Source organism: Podarcis tiliguerta (assembly GCF_965153285.1).
Source record: "Podarcis tiliguerta genome assembly, chromosome: 10".
NCBI classification, from domain to species: domain Eukaryota; kingdom Metazoa; phylum Chordata; class Lepidosauria; order Squamata; family Lacertidae; genus Podarcis; species Podarcis tiliguerta.
The window spans coordinates 30857071-30876899 of NC_139543.1; the positions used below are offsets into that span (position 1 = coordinate 30857071).

The window sequence follows — 19829 nt, forward strand, 5'->3', positions numbered from 1 at the left end:
CCAGGCGCAAAAGCAGGCAGGAAAATGAGTGTGAGTCTTGCCATCGTATAGTAGGCTTGTTCATTCGAACATTTGTACAGTCTTCTCTGTCCTCCAGCCAGGTAAGCAAAAAGTAGGACCAGAGTTTTGGCGGCACATTCGTGCCAGGCCAAAAGGAGGGTAAAACAAGGGCTGGTAAGGAGTGTGGCCTGGGGAGAGTTCCTGGGACCAGCTTGAGAAGCAGCCAGGAGGGCTGCATTTGGCTCCCTGGTTTGCAGTTCCCCATAGTTCCACTAGGTGTGTTTCATGGCTTTAAGCTGGAATTGATTCCTTGGAGTTCCCTTCCTCAACAGAAAAGTTTTGCTGTTTTCCTGCCATGAGGGAAAATGGAGAAAGACAATTGCAAAGTTTTGTTTTTTGTTTTTTAAAAAAATATCTTTATTGAAAGTTCAAAAGGTACATAATTATATGTGCACTAAACATGGTGAGACATAAGTGAAAAAAAGAGAACCTGTGTAGAAGGGAAAATAAAGGGAGGCAAATTGCAAAGTTAAAAGTTATGCTCGTTTTGCAAAAAAGTGTACAGGAATTAAAGCTGCCTGAAACTTCATTAACTATTTTACCAAATACAGGGCTGTCTGTCACACGGCAAATATATTGGAGGTTTGTGGTACTATACATAAAGTACATAAGAAGTGCAACTGTGGGTGGAGAAGAATGAAGTTTGTTCTGCATTTCACTTCCTGGACTTTAAACATGCAGACTGGAATATAATTATCCTTCACGTTTTACACTTTGCTATACAGGTGTTGGCTTCAAAAACAACAACAACCCAAATGTCAACTGTATTTTAAGATATGTCTGGAAATGTAGATACAGATAAAAATGAGCATTTTAAACTTTTATAAGGATTTTGTTGCTGTTGTTTAATCAGATTAATGCAGAAATGGGACAAAATGTATCGTAATGTAACATTCATACCCCAACCTTTCTTCAAAGATCTCACGGTGGCTTCCATGTTTCTCCCCCTCACAATAAACTCTGTTTGTTGGTTAGGTGGAGAGAGAGGTTCAAGGTCACCCAGTCAAGTTCATTTCTGAGTGGAGACTTGAACTCGGGTCTCCCAGATCTTAGCTCAGCAGTCTAACCATTATAGCACAGTGGTGTAACAAGCGCCATCGCGAACCGTGACTGATCATCAAGAAATCGCTGCATCTTCAGACTAGCTTTTTAAAAAGAAAAGAAAAAGCAAAAAATCAGATCATGCCTCCATTTATAGCATTTACCTTAGCTATACATAAACACATGCAGGGGAAGGGCAGGCAAGAGATAAGCAACCTTTGTTGCCTTCTTAATTGCACACATGCTGCATAGCCCAGGGAATTAAAGGGTAAAGGTCCTTAAGGAAGGAAACTCTTACTGGGATCAGCATTACGTAAGGGGAAAATACTGTACACGTTTTGGTCCTAAAGTTGTGGCAGGATCTTTATTTGGTGCTGAAACCTTCAAATCTGACCAGGAGCTCATTTGCAAAAGTCCTGGATTCTCTCCGGCACGCATAGCCTGTGTGTTTTGTCAAGAATGAAGGAGATCTTTTTTGGACATGTTGGCAGCCCTTCGAAAAAGTGCCAGCTCTCCATAACTAGCTGAGCAAGTCTGAACGCTCGCAAAGTGGTTTGGGGGTGCAAACTGCCACCTCCTCCTACTTGCCCATGGATGTTGTGGGTGAAAATGAGGCTCTTCAACAGTTCTTCGAAGGTAGGTGGCCAGCGGCTAAAGTAAAAGATCGTTTTGTCCGCACTAAGGGAGTGTGTTGTATTTTCATTGCCTCTTCTGATCACTCCCTATTCATATACACCAAAAGACGACTCTTAATTTTTGCTGGGCTGTTCTCCCAATTTTGTTTCCAAAGAGAGCACATGTATTGAGTGGGTGGGGCCATGTGAATGGCTAGAAAAGAACATATTTTAATATATTTATATCCTGCCTTACCTCCCAGGAACTTGAGATTGATTCATTTATGATATTTATATATTATGCGGGAGGCAGTGGAAGACAAGTGCCTGGCGTGCTCTGGTCCATGGGGTCACAAAGAGTCGGACACGACTAAACGAATGAACAACAACATGCTTCATATTTGGACTACAGGGCCTACAGAGTATATGAAGCATAAAATCAAATACAGTGCTACCTCGGGTTAATAATTTGTTCTGGAGGTTTGTTCTTAACCTGAAATTGTTCTTAACCTGAGGTACCACTTTAGCTAATGGGGCCTCCCACTGCCGCTATGTGATTTCTGTTCTCATCCTGAAGTAAAGTTCTTAACCCAAGGTACTGTTTCTGGGTTAGCGGAGTCTGTAACCTGAAGCGTATGTAACTCGAGGTACCACTGTAACTCAATACAGATAAAATGTAAACAGACCTCAGAGCAGACATAAAGCCATTAAAATGGGTAAGGTTTTCTTTTTAAGTGCCTAAAGAATGGTAGTGTGGGTGCCAGGTAGTCTAGGTCTAGTGCCATGCATGACTACAACACAACAACCCTGTGAGGAAGTTTAGGTTGAAAGATGATCACTGGTGTGAGCCCATCCAGTAAACTTCATGGCTGAGTAGAGATTTGAACCTGAGGTTTTAACACACATGAATGTTCACCATACTGTGCAGCTTCAAGCTGCGATCTTATCCAGCACTGCATGCATGTGGGGTTTTAATTTTAAAAATCTTAGTACGGACGTACCCCAGAAGTCGAACAGAATCCATTCCGGAAGTCCATTCGACTTCTGAAAAGTTTGGAAACCAAGGTGCGGCTTCCAATTGGTTCCCAATTGCGCAGGTGTGCCGGAAACAATAGCGAAAGCCGCTCCGGATGTTCAGCTTCCAAAAAAAAATTAGAAAACCAGAACACTCACTTCCCATTTTCGATCATTCGGGAGCTGGAACGTTCAACTCCCAAGGCGTTCGGGAGCCGACGCATGACTACATTTAAAAATATTTTAAAATATTTAAATGTACAGTGATAAGAGAATGAACTTTGTAGTCATCTTGTTCAGAAAACCCTAAAATCCTCTGGCAGCAACTTTACATGCATATGAATCAAAACATCTTCCTGAGATCTAACCACATATTCACATTAGCCACATCCCATATTTTCTAAGCTATAAATATATAAAGGATAACTCAGTTTGTTTTTTAGTATTGGACAACTAATATATGTATATTTGCTGCTTGTGGTTCTGTAGTCCCCCTCCCCCTTTGACATTATGATACTATTGTGCTTGGAATCTTTGAAGTCAGAATAATAATAATAATAATAATAATAATAATAATAATAATAGTAAAAAAATTATTATTTATACCCTGCCCATCTGGCTGGGTTTCCCCAGCCACCCTAGGAGGCTCCCAACAGAATATTAAAAACAGAATAAAACATCAAACATTAAAAACTTCCCTAAACAGGGCTGCCTTCAAATGTCTCCTAAAAGTCAGATAGTTGTTTATTTCCTTGACATCTGATGGGAGGGCTTCCACGGGGTGGGCGCCACTACTGAGAAGGCCCTCTGCCTGGTTCCCTGTAACCTCACTTCTCACAGTGAGGGAACCGCCAGAAGGCCCTCAGCGCTGGACCTCAGTGTCCGGGCTGAACGATGGGGACAGAGAATTATGTGGTCACTGAAAAAATGAATATATAACAGCATTTTCCAGCCGAAAACCATAGCCCGAATTCTCCATGTTTAATCTTAAGGGCAAGACGTGCACAGAGCATTGGAGAATGCATTGGTGGATACACGGATGCTGGAAGAATTTATAGACAGTGACTTTGAATCGTTTGGAAGCCTGTAAGTATGAAAAGTACACTGTTTTCCTCATCATTTCCCTCCTCCACCAATTTCTTAAAATTGCACACAAATAATGGTAGCCTAGGACTTGCTGATCAGAAGGTTAGCGGTTCAAATCCACCATGACTGGGTGAGCTCCCGTTTCTCATTCCCTGCTCCTGCCAACCTAGCAGTTCGAAAGCACGTCAAAGTGCAAGTAGGTAAATAGGTACCGCTCCGGCGGGAAGGTAAACGGTGTTTCCATGTGCTGCTCTGGTTCACCAGAAGCAGCTTAGTCATGCTGGCCACATGACCTGGAAGCTGTCTGAGGACAAACGCTGGCTCCCTCGGCCAATAAAGCGAGATGAGCGCCGCAACCCCAGAGTCGGTCACGACTGGACCTAATGGTCAGGGGTCCCTTTACCTTTACCTTTAATGGCAGGGATGACACCCCATTCCTGAAACAGGGTGAAGATCCATGCCTTATTCAAAATAGGTTTTTCAAGGACAAATGACGAATGGCTGCTAAACAGCAATGAGATTTATTTTATCCCTCCTCCTGTGTCTTCCACCCCACATTGCTCAAGATTGTTCCACACCTTCTGAATAGGCTTGTGGCGGGGAGAGGTTGTAGTGGCAAGCAAGGAATGGGAAACTTTCCGCTGTGAACTTAGGACCTGAGCCAATATCTTCAACGGCTCAATTGATACTTAGAAATATCCTGTGGAATGGGAGGGAGAGAACAGCAAATGTGCCCCAAGCTTCTGTTTAATGGAGCCATGCCAATGCCGAGAAAGTGGCAATATTACAGTTCTGGATTGTGCTTCTTCCTCTTCGATAGGCAGCTCTTTGAATATGTCAATGCATGATATAACACATGTGAATGTGTGGTAAGACAAGTGTCAGCAGTCATTAGACTAGCAGACTCACTTTGGAAGGAGAAGGAAAGGGTACAAACACTGCTGTCATCATAATTTCCCGAGAATCAATTGCAGATCTTAATAAGCACAGTTTCTCTTCAGTACTTGTTATCATGCCATCCGTGGGGGTTGGGCTAGCCCACACATTTATTGGGCCTATCAGGAATCCTCGCAGAACAAGACTTCAATAGCTCACGTAACATGTAGATCTGCATTAAAAGCTATCCACATAGCCTTGGCATAGCTAACAAATAGGTTTGTGGGGTTGTTGTTTTTTGTAAACACATAGAAACTACATTTTTTTAATTTATAATTTTATTGTTTATTTCACATAATTGTTACAAAATATTGTAAATACATATATATTTCAAATAAGCACATATACATGAAAGAAGGAACAAAAGAGAAAAAAATAAAAGAAAAAAGAAGAGGAAAAATAAAGAGAAAAAAAGAGGAAAAGTTGGAAGATACATTTTTGTTATCTGTATAATGCCTTTCCCCCCCTTTCCCTGCCCCTCTTGATTCCAATTCTAGGCAAAACACGCTCCCAGATTCCCCGCCAGATTCAGGATCAGAGCCCTGCTCTCCACCACAGACCAAAGGTTGGTTGTGTGAGTCCTGATTGGTTGGCATTCTGGATTGGGTGTTCAGCGTTCATCTGAAGTGGTGACGCTGGATGATGCAATGCTGCTCTCTCTCTCTCTCTCTCTCTCTCTCTCTCTCTCTCTCCACAGTCACGTATTATGACATTTCATACCCTACCGGGTTGCGACCTTCAGCATCTCTCCCTTCCATAGGGCCCACCAATAAGTTTCCTTGCAACTTTTTTGAGACTTCTTGTAAGACAAATGCTATCGGACAAGCGTGTGGTGCACACCATGACTTCAGTCTGAAGACAGGCAATGCTCCAACTCCCTGGAATAACTCCACGCCATCAAATAATCATGCTTTAAATGGCTCCCCATTAAGACCCTCTCACAACCCCAGGTAATGTAAAATATATACTATTGTAACCAGTGCTTTCCCCCTCATGGGTTAGCAAGAAAAAGTGAGAAGAAAAAAAATGACTCTGATTTAAATTTCACCTGCAAAAAGAAAGAAAAAAATTCTGCTACATCTTTTAGAGGCTCGTCATATTTTAGAGGCATTTGCTTTTGTAGGAAAGAGCTGCTGTCAGCAAATTCATGTTGTTAAGGCGCACAAAATAAGATTTCAATCTCTCCACAAGGTGGCAGCATTTAAATGTTGAACAGCTCAGTCTTGTGCAAGTTTTACTCAGAAGTAAGTTACATTGTAAGGGACGTGGGTGGCATTGTGGGTTAAACCACAGAGCCTAGGGCTTGCCGATCAGAAGGTCGGCAGTTCGAATCCCCGCAACAGGGTGAGCTCCCATTGTTCGGTCTCTGCTCCTGCCAACCAGCAGTTCGAAAGCATGTCAAAGTGCAAGTAGATAAATAGGGACCACTCCGGCGGGAAGGTAAACGGTGTTTCCATGAGTGGCTCTGGTTCACCAAAAGCGGCTTAGTCATGCTGGCCACATGACCCGGAAGCTGGGTCCCTTGGCCACTAAAGCGAGATGAGCGCTGCAACTCCAGAGTTGTCTGCGACTGGACCTAACGGTCAGGGTCCCTTTACCTAAGTTACATTGTGTTCAGTAGAATTTAGGATTGCATTTGTCACATGATCTTTCTTTGAAACATTGCATTCATATTTTAATCAATTGGTATCAACGTTCATGTTCCTTCTAGTCTTTCCTTGGTATCTAAAAAGAGAAAGCACTCTGAGATGTTGGAGGACCCTCTAGAATTTCAAACATGGTCTGGCAATGTTGGACAAAGTAAGTGGAAGTGTATATTTTGTGGGTAGGGGTGGGGATCATCCTTCAGCACAGATACGTCCACCTCCATACACCTGAGACTTTAAAGTAATATAATAGTGGGGTTGGAAGATGGAAAGGATGAAACTAAAAACACCTAGCCTTGAGCCAAGATCTGTCTATCTACCTATCAAACTGATCACTGACATTCCTCAGGGACCTGTATTAGGAGGCTTGGACTTAGTTATTTCCTTAATTTTGTTTTTTGGTTTGCTGTGTTCTGTGGGCTGGAGATCAGTACAACTCACATGTCTCATGTGTAATGCCAATGAATATGCACATTTGCACCAGGAGGGGAGCTGTCATTGATCCAATGTGTCAAACAGCCCGCCCCCTGCCCCTGCACCACTGTTGTTTGAATGGAAAGATCTGGACACCTTGGATGGTATTCAGTTCAGTAGTTCTGCTAGTGCAAGCACTTTTGACTGTGCAGCAGAACTTCCCTTCCCTCTCCTCTCACCACAAACCCTGTACACTCCCTAAATCTGCTCTGGAGCGTTGGGAGGAAACCCAGGACATCTTTTAGGAGTGTGTGGGGAGCACACAGGGAAAGGAACTTCAGTTGTACAGCCCAAAGTGCTTGTTCTTGCATAATTGTTTAGGGGGGTGCTGCGCCCCGCATGCAATTGCACACACAATGTATCATCTTCTTTGGCCCCAAGATTCTGCAATTCTAATCCTGTAAACTGCTATCCAAGCACAACAAGCAAGAGAGATGGTACAAGAGCATCTCTATGGTTCAAGATGCCATCAGCATCATTTATTGTTTATATGCCTCCCATCTGACTGGGTTGCCCCAGCCACTCTGGGCGGCTTGCAGCAAAATATTAAAAACACAATAAAATATGAACCATTAAAAACTTCCCTGAGCAGGGCTGCCTTCAGACGTCTTCTAAAAGTCAAATAGTTCATCTGTTTGACATCTGAAGGGAGGGCATTCCACAAGGCAGGCACCACTACCAAGAAGACCCTCTGCCTGGCTCCCTGTAGCTTCATGTCTCGTAGTGAGGGAACTGCCAGAAGGCCCTCAGAGCTGGACAATGGGCTGGACAATGCGGGTGGAGACACTCCTTCGGGTATACAGGGCCAAGGCATGCTTCTTCTAGCTTGAGAGAATCCCAGAAACAACAATATGACAGATCTGCTGATGGTCTGATCTGCTTCCAGTGACTGTAAAGGATTCTTCTCCTGACATGCAAGAGTATGACAGTGGTGTGCAGAACGTAGCGTCTGTTGAAAAATCCTATCTGTCCCTCGCCTGGCAACCATATCGGATATCTCCCTGGAGCAGCCTGTTCAACCATAATTATGAAAAGCTGTAAGTGCTTATCACATTCCATCCTTTTTTCATTTTGATGCTCAGATTGGAAAGAAATAGACACCACAGGCTTCTCTTGAGGAAGAGACTGAATTGATGTCTGAACTACAAATTTAAATGGGTTTGATGATGATGATGACAAATTTATTCATACCCCACCCATCCGGCTGGGCTTCCTCAGCCACTCTGGGTGGCTCCCAACAGATTAAAAACAGAATAAAACATCATGATTGGGATGTTAGGTTGTAGGCTGCCTTGTCCCAAGTCAGAACACAGTCCGTCTGGCTCATATGGCTTCTGCTGACTGGCAGAAGCTCTCCAGGGTTTCAGACCCTGGAGTTACCCCCAGCCCCACTTAAGAGATGTGAGAATTATACCTGGGACCTTGCTACACAGGAGGCATTCTTGGGGAGTGTGCACAGCTGGGGAGGGAAGGATTAAGGGGAACTAATGGAAGCTGGGTGTCCATGCCAGACATGCAGATGACATCAGGAAGGCCAAGCCGGTGGCTCACCCTGTTAAACTGTTCAGCTTGACTGTGTGTCCACTTGGTGAGCCACCTTCAAGATGGCATTTCTAATTTCTGTCCTCATGTCCGACATGGACACCCTGCGTCTGTTAGTTCCAGGCATTCAGCATGGAGGATGCCTCTGAATATTGTTTGTTGGGGAGGAACAGATGAGGAGAGCTATTGCTGTTATGCTTCCTTGTGGACTTCCTAGAAGCATCTGCAGAAAGCAGGATGCTGGCCGAAATCAACCTCTGGTATGATCCAGCAACACTGCTCTTCTTATTCTTTGAAAATAAGAGACATTTTTCACCTGAAACTGATTGGTGGCTTGAGCTGCATTTTTAATATTGTGTAAATCAAGTAGATAAATAGGTACCGCTCTGGCGGGAAGGTAAATGGCGTTTCCGTGCGCTGCTCTGGTTCGCCAGAAGCGGCTTAGTCTTGCTGGCCACATGACTGGAAGCTGTACGCCGGCTCCCTCAGCCAATAAAGCGAGATGAGCACTGCAACCCCAGAGTCAGCCACGACTGGACCTAATGGTCAGGGGTACCTACCTTTAAATCAGGGGTAATAAGTACCCGGGGATTGCTGGGGTCATAAAAAGAAGGCACCATGGCATCTCTCTGATGCTCTTGCATCCTGTTAGAAATCACGTGACTGTCAATGTAGTTATGGTTAAGTGTTACTGCTTAAAACTTAATATAGTCTTACTTTATGAATACATTATTTTACTTCTTGGAAATGTGCAGTAGTTCAAAGTCATTCAGATCTATGAATACCTTATTTTATTTCTTGGAAATGCACAATTGTTAGAACCATTTCTTGCTTTATCATCTTTTTAGAAGTAGTCCCATAATATGAGCAGGGATATGAGACTGGGCTGGGGTGGAGGTGTCCACAATACAAAAGAGAAGTAGTGAATATCTTCTCAGTCTATATATTTTTTTGTCTTCGTTGTCCAAAACCGGGCATATCTATTCTTTCACCAGCAGGGTAATATTGGGACTACCAAATGTTTACTCTCCAATGTAGAAGAAACATTTAAAAATACAGATAAAGCCTGATTTTCAGTCATTTGTATCTTTGAAACTTGATATCCTCTCTATTACATGCTTTACAAATCCAGAAGTGAGTGGACATTATTTATGAGCTGGTTCTCTTCTCTGCTGTAGATTAAAATCTCATGAAGAAAGTGACAGGTCTCAAAAGGGACCATTTGCTTTTTCTTCACCATCCCGAGAGACCATAAAGTTGAGATAAATCTTTTGCAAAAGTCTATACATTCTAACCTCTAATGGCCAAGTGAAAGGAGGAATCCCAAAGAGCCACCTTTCATTTGCTGGGAGGAAAGTGGGTTTCCACAGTACCATGTGACAAGGGATCATTGTTCAGCCTTCCTTTAATGAACAAAGTGACTCTATATAATGGAGACTTTGAGTCTTGGGCTGTAGCTTTCAAGTGATGTATTACAGAGATGCAGACAGAGAGGCACAATTGTCCTAGATAGCTAATTCACTGCTTCTTTCTAGACGGCCTTTGAGACCTTTGCCCCATACACGATAGCAGAAAAGAAGGGTCTCACATTTGGTAGAAACACACGTTTAAACAGCACATGATAGCAGCCATCCTCATAGTGACTCTGCATAGTGACCACCTCCCAATCCACATCGCACAGTATATTTATTAGGACCAAAACAAAATGTCACAAAATAGGATGTAGGTTTAATTCTCTCCAGAATTCTCTTCCAGGCTGGGATGTGACAAAAGCCATGGACTGGGATGGAGGTTGGGGAGGGAAACAAATAAGCAAATGAGGAACAAATATGGGCTTGATGCTGTTGCTGTCTCAAGATGGGAGATTGTAGACTTGGTTAGATTTGTCCCTGCTAGAGCCTGCTGCAAGTCTCAGGTTATGCATATCATTTTAGGACAAAGAAGCAATTTGGAAACACCAGGGGCATCAGTTTTCCAGATCTGTTTATAGAATCATAGAATCATAGAGTTGGAAGAGACCACAAGGGCCATCGAGTCCAACCCCCTGCCAAGCAGGAAACACCATCAGAGCACTCCTGACATATGGTTGTCAAGCCTCTGCTTAAAGACCTCCAAAGAAGGAGACTCCACCACACTCCTTGGCAGCAAATTCCACTGTCGAACAGCTCTTACTGTTGCTAGCATTAAGTGAAACAGACACGAGGAAGTAGAAAGAAACATATATTAACTAAAGTGGAGATCAGTTGAAGTGGGTGTTAATCTTCGTGAGACTACAAATGTAGGAATTTTTTTATTACCCAGAAAAATTCTACTGGAAAATACTGCAGGAGGTTGAAACAATCTTCCATGTATTTTTTTACTGTCGTTTATATCAGGGGGTTTGATGGCACACAAAATATCCTCAATCTTAAAGAGTATACTTAAACAGTATCTTCCTTGAGGGTGCTACTACATTTATTAATGAGCAGCTGCAAAACATCAGCATGTCTCTTAGACCTGATGTGGCTGTTAGTTCTTAGCTAGGCATTTTTTAAAATAAATGGTTTTTTTTGCTGAGGCTGTGATTTTGCATTTCATATTTGTATTTTGACATTGGTTGGTTGACTGTCATAAATATCTGACTGGATGTTTTAAAATGAGGGTTACGTGGGGAAAATGAGTAGCCTTTTCACTCACTGCATCAGAGAGGCATTGTGAGCAACAGTGCTCCTTTCTGCTTCCTGTCAGCCCTGGAAGGAGCCAATCACTCTCTTAAAAAGGAAGTACTTGAGGTGTTTAGGTATCTCTACCTATTTCCTGCACAGCATTAAAAGCCAATTTAAGAATCCATTATTACTTCAAAGATCCCCCTCCAAAAAGACATGAATAATTTGTTACTGGAGTATCCACATCTATGATATTGTCTGAGCAATGTGACTTGCTGAAATATTATTCCACTTACAGATTCCTCTTGTGTGTGTTTTTTTTCCAGCCCAGATGTGGGATATTACATTGTTACAAACAAAGGATTTAATTTTTCAACAGCAGATAGTGCTTTTGTTTGTCAGAAGAAAAACCATTTCCAGATCACAGTCTACATTCGAGTGGTTGGACACCCAAAATTCGTCAAAACCCATTTGGGGCTGAAGCCAGTAGAAACGTTTTACTTGAAAACTTTTGGTATTAAGGCAAGTGTGTTTCCTTCCTTCCTTCCTTCCTTCCTTCCTTCCTTCCTTCCTTCCTTCCTCATTTTCATTATTAATAGATTTCAGACTTCTATGCTACCTTTTAGGGCAGGTATGGGGAAGCAAATACAGCCCTCCAAACTATTGGGACTCTTCCCAGCCTCCCCCCCCCTCACTTGCCCTGCTTCACACCTTCCTTGAATGTTTTTGTGTGGCTGGAATATGCCCTTGAACTCTGATCCTCCCTCTTGCTTGCCTGGATGGAGGTCAGGTATTTTCCCAGATAAGCTCAATGTACAGAAACCTTCTGGTATGTAAAAAAGAAAGAAAGAAAAGAGTCTTAAACCTCCTTTGCTTGTTATTCCATATTTAGATGGAAGCTCCCAATCAAGTAATCATCATTGAGCAATCTCAACCTGATCGAAGCAAAAAACCTTTCTACCCCATTCAGTAAGTAAAAACAAACATACAAAGCACAAAACACCAAACCCCACACATTATTATTATTAGTAGTATTAGTAGTACCCCGCCTATCTGACTGGGTTGCCCCAGCCACTCTTAGCGACTTCCAACAAATATAAAGGCATAATAAAACACTGTACTTAACAGTGTTTTATTCAGTTATTCTTTGGACATATCCCACTCTTCTATTCAGAAATATCACAGCGGCTCCTTTCAATTTCCAGTCTAGGCACCTTTCCATTCCAGACCCCCAGCCACCCCTGCCTAAAAAGGGCAGGTCAAGCAGAAAACCGCTCAGACCCATGTTTTCTAGGCATGGCACAAGGGGAAGTGTGGACACCCTAACTATTCATTTGCTAAAGCCACTAAACTGTTTAAGCTGTGCACTACTGAGTCAGAAAAACTTTTTTACTAACTCTAAATTTAGTAAAGGTAAGGTAAAGGTAAAGGACCCCTGGATGGTTAAGTCCAGTCAAAGGTGACTTTGGGGTTGCACCGCTCATCTCGCTTTCAGACCCAGGGAGCTGGCATTTGTCCACAGACACCTTCCTGGGTTATGTGGCACAACGGAACACCATGATGGAAACCAGAGTGCACGGAAACACCGTTTACCTTCCTGCTGCAGTGGTACCTATTATCTCCTTGCAATCGCATGCTTTTGAACTGCTAGGTTGGCAGAAACTGAGACAGAGCAATGAGAGCTCACCCTGTTGTGTGGATTCGAACTGCCAACCTTCCGATCGGCAAGCCCAAGAGGCTCAGTGGTTTAAACCACAGCGCCACCCACGTACACACAGGATCTAAATATTCTTAAATTTAGCATCTTCAGGTGCTGTCTGTCTGCATTTGTCAATAATCCATGGACTGTGGCAGTACTACCTTTAGGATTAGGAAGTGTGAGTATCAATGAGCTCCATCCTTTTACTTTTCCATAGAAAGACACCTTAGGGCAACTTCCTCCCTGTGGGTAGGCTGAGATCCTGCATGCGTAGCCTGGGGACCGAATTAGATGTGACATCATTCACCACAATTAACTGCATAAGTGATTTTTAAAAAGTGAATAGTATGGGTGTTCCTCAGGCCCAATCTGGTTTGGGACATCAGTGGGCATTGAAGACCCCTTTCCACCATTGCAACCTGCCAGGGTCCAAACTGGGCCCACCAGACCCACTGTTTACTTTAGCGAGCCATTCATGCAAGTGCTAATCTTGGGAATGCTATCATGTCTAGTTGGGCTCTTTTGCAGTTGATGCTTGTTGAGCAGCTCCAGTCCTGTTTCCATGCCTACATCATTGTTTTACTGATGACAAGGCCAAATACATATCTTTTTCCTAGGAGGTGTTATGTATTCAGTGGTCTGTGTTTGCCTGAGCTTGAGTCTGGACTAAGGATTCTGAGCTCCTATGTTCTGATTCAATACATGATGTCCAATCACACAGAACATTTCAGGATTTGGGCCTCTGCCATTGGCCCTTGAACTCTGAGTCATTATTCACAGCTTGGAAGTTTAGACAGCCAATCATGTTGAGTGGGAGTGGCCCAGGCTTTCAGGAATGTATTTAAGCAGTTTCTTTGCCCCTGTTTCCCAGTTATGTAGTTAAATAAAGGTTCTTGCTGTTATCACTGCGTCTTGCATCATGGGAACCCACCTACACTTCAGGAGTATTTGAGGTGAGGGATATATCATTTGGGAGATGGAAAGCACCAGGGAAGGAATCCAAAACTGTTGAGATCTGGGAGCATCTGGCTGTAAGGAGATTCAGCACAGCTAGCCAAAAATGAGTCTTCACAAGTTGTCTTGCCAATTATCTGTCAATAACCTGGTGATACCCCGCAATATACATCTTTTCACAAATGTAACTAGATGAATACTTGAGAGACGCAATGGAAATTGGGGTGTGGGAAGTGGGGAGCAAAGTCACCTATTATCACTGCCCCCTCAAATTAGGGGTTGCTCTCTTTGAAGTGCATGTCCGTTACAAGTGATAAAAAAAATAATTCTGTGCACTACATAGATGGCGAATGCTCACCTCTGTTAAGGACTGAGAGTTTAACTTATTATGCACCTTGTGGAAAATTTGCTGTGAATTAACAGTTAAACTGAAATCTGTGTGCTTTCCCCCTTTTGTGCTATAGAGTTGATCTGCCAGGAGACCAGGTGACCAAAGTAACCTTGGCACGGTTGCACTTTAGTGAAACAACAGCCAATAATATGAGGAAGAAAGGAAAACCTAACCCTGACCAGAGGTATTGCATTTGACAGCAAGCATTTCACACATTTCACCATGTGATTATGTTTTAAGGCTCATTACTCTTCAGCTCCTCTGTTATCTTACTTCTTTTTCTGGTCCATGAAAATCTTTAATATAGAGTTGTGTGTGTGTATATACACACGCACATCTCACGGCTTATTAAAATCTATGGGAAAAGTGTGACATAATTTGCAAGCGCCACTAAACTCAGTGAAACTTACTTCTCAGAAGTCCCATTCAATGCAGAAGGGTTTATGCCCAGGTAAGCCTTTGCACATGTAGTCCCGCTGTTCAGAACAGCGAATATCTATTGTCTAATTGATGTATACGGCATGTACAGCCTTACAGCACAATCCTAAACATGTCTACTTAAAGCAAATTCCATTGAAATAATGGGCCTTACTCCAAGGTAAGTGGGTTTAGGATTGCAACCTTAGTGTATGGATTGTTATAAGTTTGTGGGGTGCCTGGTGTCTCCTTCTAATTCTGGACCACACTTCTAATTCCGGGGTGCCTGAATTTAGCATGTTAAAATATAAATCATGTTAAAACATGAGCCAGGCTGGCTTCCCGATGAAGTCATTGCCTGGAGAGATGAACCATTAAAAGAGCACAAGGAAGGCCATTAGCAGAGACTCTCTGGCCCTGGTGGCAAATGGTGAAAGCCCTCTCTGAGGTGAGATATAATTAACAGAAACAAAAAAGGCCAGAGTTTCAGGAAGGTGGGGGGGGCAAAATGCAGTGGAAAAAGAGGTAAGCAAACAGGAAAAGGTGTCAGTTTTGCAAGCTGGACAGGGGAGGAACACGAGGTAGGCTATCTGTTTTATGCTGCAGAGAAGGTCAGACACAATGTTTGGGGGTCTCTTGGAATCTGAGGCTACAGCAGTAGAAGGACAAGACCCTGTGGGGATGTGAATGCTCTGCACTCTCACTATCTAGGCTCAGGTTGTTGTTGTTTAGTCGTTTAGTCGTGTCCGACTCTTTGTGACCCCATGGACCAGAGCACGCCAGGCACTCCTGTCTTCCACTGCCTGGGTGTTACATATGTGTAAATAAACCATATATCATAAAGACATTGCAATCTCTGTTGTGCCTCATTGTCCAAACAGAAACACAGACCCTGGTAAGGACACAAGACCCTGGAATCTCACACCGCTCAGAGATTGGGGTGGAGTGTCACAGTATGTTTACTCAAAAGTAAACCCCAGCTTCAGGTGTGGGATCCCCTGGGGGCTGGAGAGAGAGAGAGACTTTGTCAGGCAAGCTCCTAAGCATGTCTACTCAGAAGCCATTGACTCAATAGCATTGACTTCCAGATAAGTGGGTTTCGGCTTGCAACCTTACTCAAAGGGAAATCCCAACTTTGGGTGTGGTTTGGACAGCATTAGCATCCTTGTAATGTAAGTCTTGGACAGAGTACAGGAAGCTTCTCTGTTTTTGAGGCGCACACCCCTTTGTTTCCGGAGTTCTTGGCCATGTCTGTGATTTTTTTAATGCTTGAAATGATTTTCTAATTTAAAAAACAACATTCTGTTTAGGTACTTCATGTTAGTTGCTGGGTTGTACGCCGTCAGTCAAGACCAGCCTTATTTGGTGGCTGCTCATGTTTCGGAAAGGATCATTGTCAGGGTAGGTCCAATGCCAGATACGTCCCTCTGTGTTTTGTTACTGCTCTTCACCTCAGCTGCGCAGTATTACTATTGAGATTTATGGGGTGGCTTTGCTGCTGCAGTAATGCTTTCGCACTCTTTGCCCCACCTCTTCCTCCCTTCCCCCATCTTTGTGCTTGCAGTGGGAAGCATGTTTTATTCCTGTGAAAGTTGGGATGCTAAAAAGTCCTTGCAATTACAAGGGGCTGCCAAGTGGATCCAGCGCTTGGAACTGGAATGGTCTCATAGCCTGGGCTAACTCACATGACATTTGGGAGAATAAAAGCAGGATAACCCGTGTTTACTATATTGATCACCACAAAAGCGTGGGTTGCAAATGTTCATTCAAAAGTTGGCATTTTAAAAATGTGTTTATAAAAAATATATATTATATACCGCTGCATTATAGATATACATCACATCCGTTTGCAACTATATAAAACCATGCAGTAAGATCATTTTTTAAAAAAAATTAAAACAAACTAAAAGCAAAATAATTAAAAACAAGCATCCAAAAATTCCACGACTGCCATGTAAACAAAAGCCCTTTTCAGGCCTTCTTGGTTTGCATCCAATGAGAGGCACAAGACCACATATCTCAGCCTGACCCCTTTACCAACCCACCACAACCTTCCTGCGTTGATTGGGATGGTCTGAGAGGGAATTCTAACTGCACACAGCTGATCTTGGTTCTACCTCCTATCTCCAGGCTGTGCCACTCAATGTGGGCAGGTCAGGGTGGAGGGGGCTGGGGTGTCATGCAGAGTCCTGCCACCCCAGATACAAATTAAGAATGCCTGAAGAGGACTAAAATCTTAATAAGATCTCGTGCATCGGAAATCTCTGCTTAACTTGGTATGTGCAGCAAAGGCCCGTAAGACAGAAGCTCTGCTCCGCTTTTCCTGCAATACTGGGAAGACTCAGCCATCTACTCACGGAGTTGTGGTTAACAGGCATATCAGATCATGCTCTAATTGTGAGGTGCTTGGCTCCACATACTTACAGATGGCAGAGAACGGTTAAAAACAAAGAAAGCTTCCCCCGGTGCTGTTTTGCTTGGATACAAATGGGAATCCTTGAATTCCATACTGACTGTCTGATCTTTTTAAAAATAAACGCTAATAAATCACCAAAATCTCAGCTTCGTCGTATTTTGAAAGCCTGCCCTAATTTTGCATTCTCATCCCACTTCCCTGAATGGTAAGATGTTCCAGCGAAATGTTATAGTGTTTACAGCACAATCCTAGGCATGTCTACTCAGAATTACGTCCGGTTGAGTTGAGTGAAATTTATTGCCAGGTGACAGAGCAATACTAACAACAGGAAGCGGGCATAATTTAGGCCAGTGTAATTTATGCTCTTACCCTTGTTCCAAGCTTTCTTCAGGACCCTCTGGCAAGGGGCTATTGCTGGCTGAAACAGCATGGAGGGTGGGCCTGAGTTTTGAGGACATGACTGAGCTAAACAGGGTTTGGAATAGGTGCAAGTTTCTTCTCATACCTTCCGGTACACCAAAGACAAAAACCAGGACGCCATCTTCTGGGATGCCATCTTTTTCTTGTGAAAGGATGGTGGCCATTTTGGATGCCATGACCTTGTGCAATTTCACACCGCGATTATCCCCTCTGAAAGTGCTTTTTTGGGCATGGCGCCCAAAGACGTGCGTTTGGGGGAGCTGCACAATATTGTGGCCCAGTAAAGCTGCTTTTTAAAGGGGGAAATTGCCTGAGATCATGGCACCCAAAATGGCCACCATCCTCTTCAGAGGAAAAAATGGGATGTCCCAGGTTTTTGGGGACACTTGCCCTATCCTGCTCAGGCCATGCCCCAGAACACCCCTTTGGGGGATTTATGCCATTGCAGATTCTTTTCTTGTTATCTAGCCAGATTTGTCTAATATCAGTTGTGCACTTTGGAAAGTCACTTTGCTTTAGTAGATGCTCCCAATCCCATCCTCCATCCTGCCCCCCCTTCTCTCTCTGATAAGATTCAGTGAGGTGATTTTGGACCAGATGTTAGCTTCAGGCCTTCCCTTCCTTGCCCCCTGTTGCATCTTTAAAGTATTTCAACACACACCTTTTGGGTGAGGTTGTTTTTACTCAGCTGTTAATTTTGCTGCGTCACAAAGAAGCATGAGGGTGCATTTCTCTGGAAGGATTTTGCGTGGTACTAATCCCCCCCCCCTTAGAAAACGAGTTCTGTGTTTGTACGCTACTGACCTGAAAATGTTTTCAGGCCTCTAACCCTGGACAGTTTGAGAATGACAGCGATACGCTCTGGCAGCGAGGACATGTTCCTGAAACCGCCGTTTGCCACGGTCGAGTGGGAATTAACACAGACGCACCAGATGAAGCCCTGGTTGTCTGTGGAAACATGAAAGTTATGGGAGCAGTCATGCATCCATCTGACAGGCGAGCCAAACAGAATATCCAGGAGGTGAGCGAGACAGGGAAGTAATTTCCCAACACAGCAGCGCATGTTCGCATGGAGATGGCGACTGAGAGGCAGGCATTGCGTTGCGAAGGAACCAGATGTTTCATAGCTTTTGCCTCATAGCTTAAAAAACTAGCAGGGTGCCAGAAGGGATGGGGAGGAAGGAAAAAATAAGAAGGTGCCTTGTATGGCATAAAAGTATTTTGTCCATCTAGGTCAGTATTGCCAACTCAGGCTGGCAGCAGTTATATGGGGAAGGGGTTGCCCCCATCATTTCCATCAAGTGGGAACTGAGGAACATAAGAAACTGCCTTATACGGAGTCAGACTATTGGTCCATCTCACTCAGTATTGTTTACACTGACTGGCAGCGACTCTCCAGGGTTTAAGGCAGGAATCTCCCCCAGCCCACCCGGAGATGCTGGTCATTGAACTTAGGAATTTCTGCATGTGACAGATGCTCTACCATCTTTTCCCATCTTGAGCCTTTTAACGGGAGGTGATACTGAACAAAAAGTACAAAATTCACTAATTTATATTTAAATGATGTCTCAGTCGTCCTTCTTTGTGGTCACATCCACACCATTCATTTAAAACACATACAGTGGTACCTCAGGTTATGTACCGTATTTTTCGCTCTATAAGACACACCAGACCACAGGACGCACCTAGTTTTTGGAGGAGGAAAACAAGAAAAAAAATATTCTGAATCTCAGAAGCCAGAACAGCAAGAGGGATCGCTGTGCAGTGAAAGCAGCAATCCCTCTTCCTGTTCTGGCTTCTGGGATAGCTGCGCAGCCTGCATTCACTCCATAAGACGCACACACATTTCCCCTTACTTTTTAGGAGGGAAAAAGTGAGTCTTATACAGCGAAAAATACGGTACTTAATTCGTTCCGGAGGTCCATTCTTAACCTGAAACTGTTCTAATCTGAAGCACCACTTTAGCTAATGGGGGCCTCCTGCTGCTGCCATGCTGCTGGAGCACGATTTCTGTTCTCATCCTGAAGCAAAGTTCTTAACCTGAAGCACTATTTCTGGGTTAGTGGAGTCTGTAACCTGAAGCGTATGTAACCTGAGGTACCACTGTAGTTCCCCCACATATATTTTTAAAGGAACCTATCCTGACTACGTTTTGAAGTTTGTACAGTCGTACCTTGGATCTCAAATGGAATCCATTCCAGAAGTCCGTTCGACTTCCAAAAACGTTAGAAATCTAAGGCGCGGCTTCCGATTGGCTGCAGGAGCTTCCTGCACTCACTCAGAAACCGTGTTGGACATTCGGCTTCCAAAAAATGTTCGCAAACCAGAACACTCACTTCCGGGTTTGCGGCATTCGGGAGCCAAAACGTTTGAGTCACCAGGCGTTTGAGAACCAAGGTACGACTGTATCTGGGTTGCATCCAGTGGTGGTTTTGCACTAGTGGAAAGCACTTTTGTACTTGTACAAAACAGGG

The 19829-nt window shown here is 43.6% G+C and overlaps 1 protein-coding gene across 4 annotated transcripts in view; it reads left to right on the forward strand.

Annotated features, from left to right (window-relative positions):
- Nucleotides 1-1361: 1361 nt before the first annotated feature.
- MYRFL (myelin regulatory factor like) overlaps nt 1362-19829 on the forward strand; it is a 34554-nt gene continuing 16086 nt past the window's right edge. The window contains exons 1-11 of one of the 4 annotated variants that reach the window (XR_014502092.1): nt 1362-1737; nt 3722-3815; nt 5249-5316; nt 5449-5701; nt 6463-6551; nt 7758-7908; nt 11385-11580; nt 11951-12027; nt 14176-14286; nt 15830-15920; nt 18176-18376. Coding sequence is in view for 3 of the 4 variants with exons in the window: in XM_083399552.1 (XP_083255678.1) it covers nt 1692-1737; nt 3722-3815; nt 5249-5316; nt 5449-5701; nt 6463-6551; nt 7758-7908; nt 11385-11580; nt 11951-12027; nt 14176-14286; nt 15830-15920; nt 18176-18376 (1377 nt within the window). In the remaining variant the exon portion in view is untranslated. The remainder of the gene's footprint in view (nt 1738-3721; nt 3816-5248; nt 5317-5448; nt 5702-6462; nt 6552-7757; nt 7909-11384; nt 11581-11950; nt 12028-14175; nt 14287-15829; nt 15921-18175; nt 18377-19829) is intronic. The other 3 variants (XM_083399552.1, XM_083399550.1, XM_083399551.1) reach the window with 3 other exon arrangements.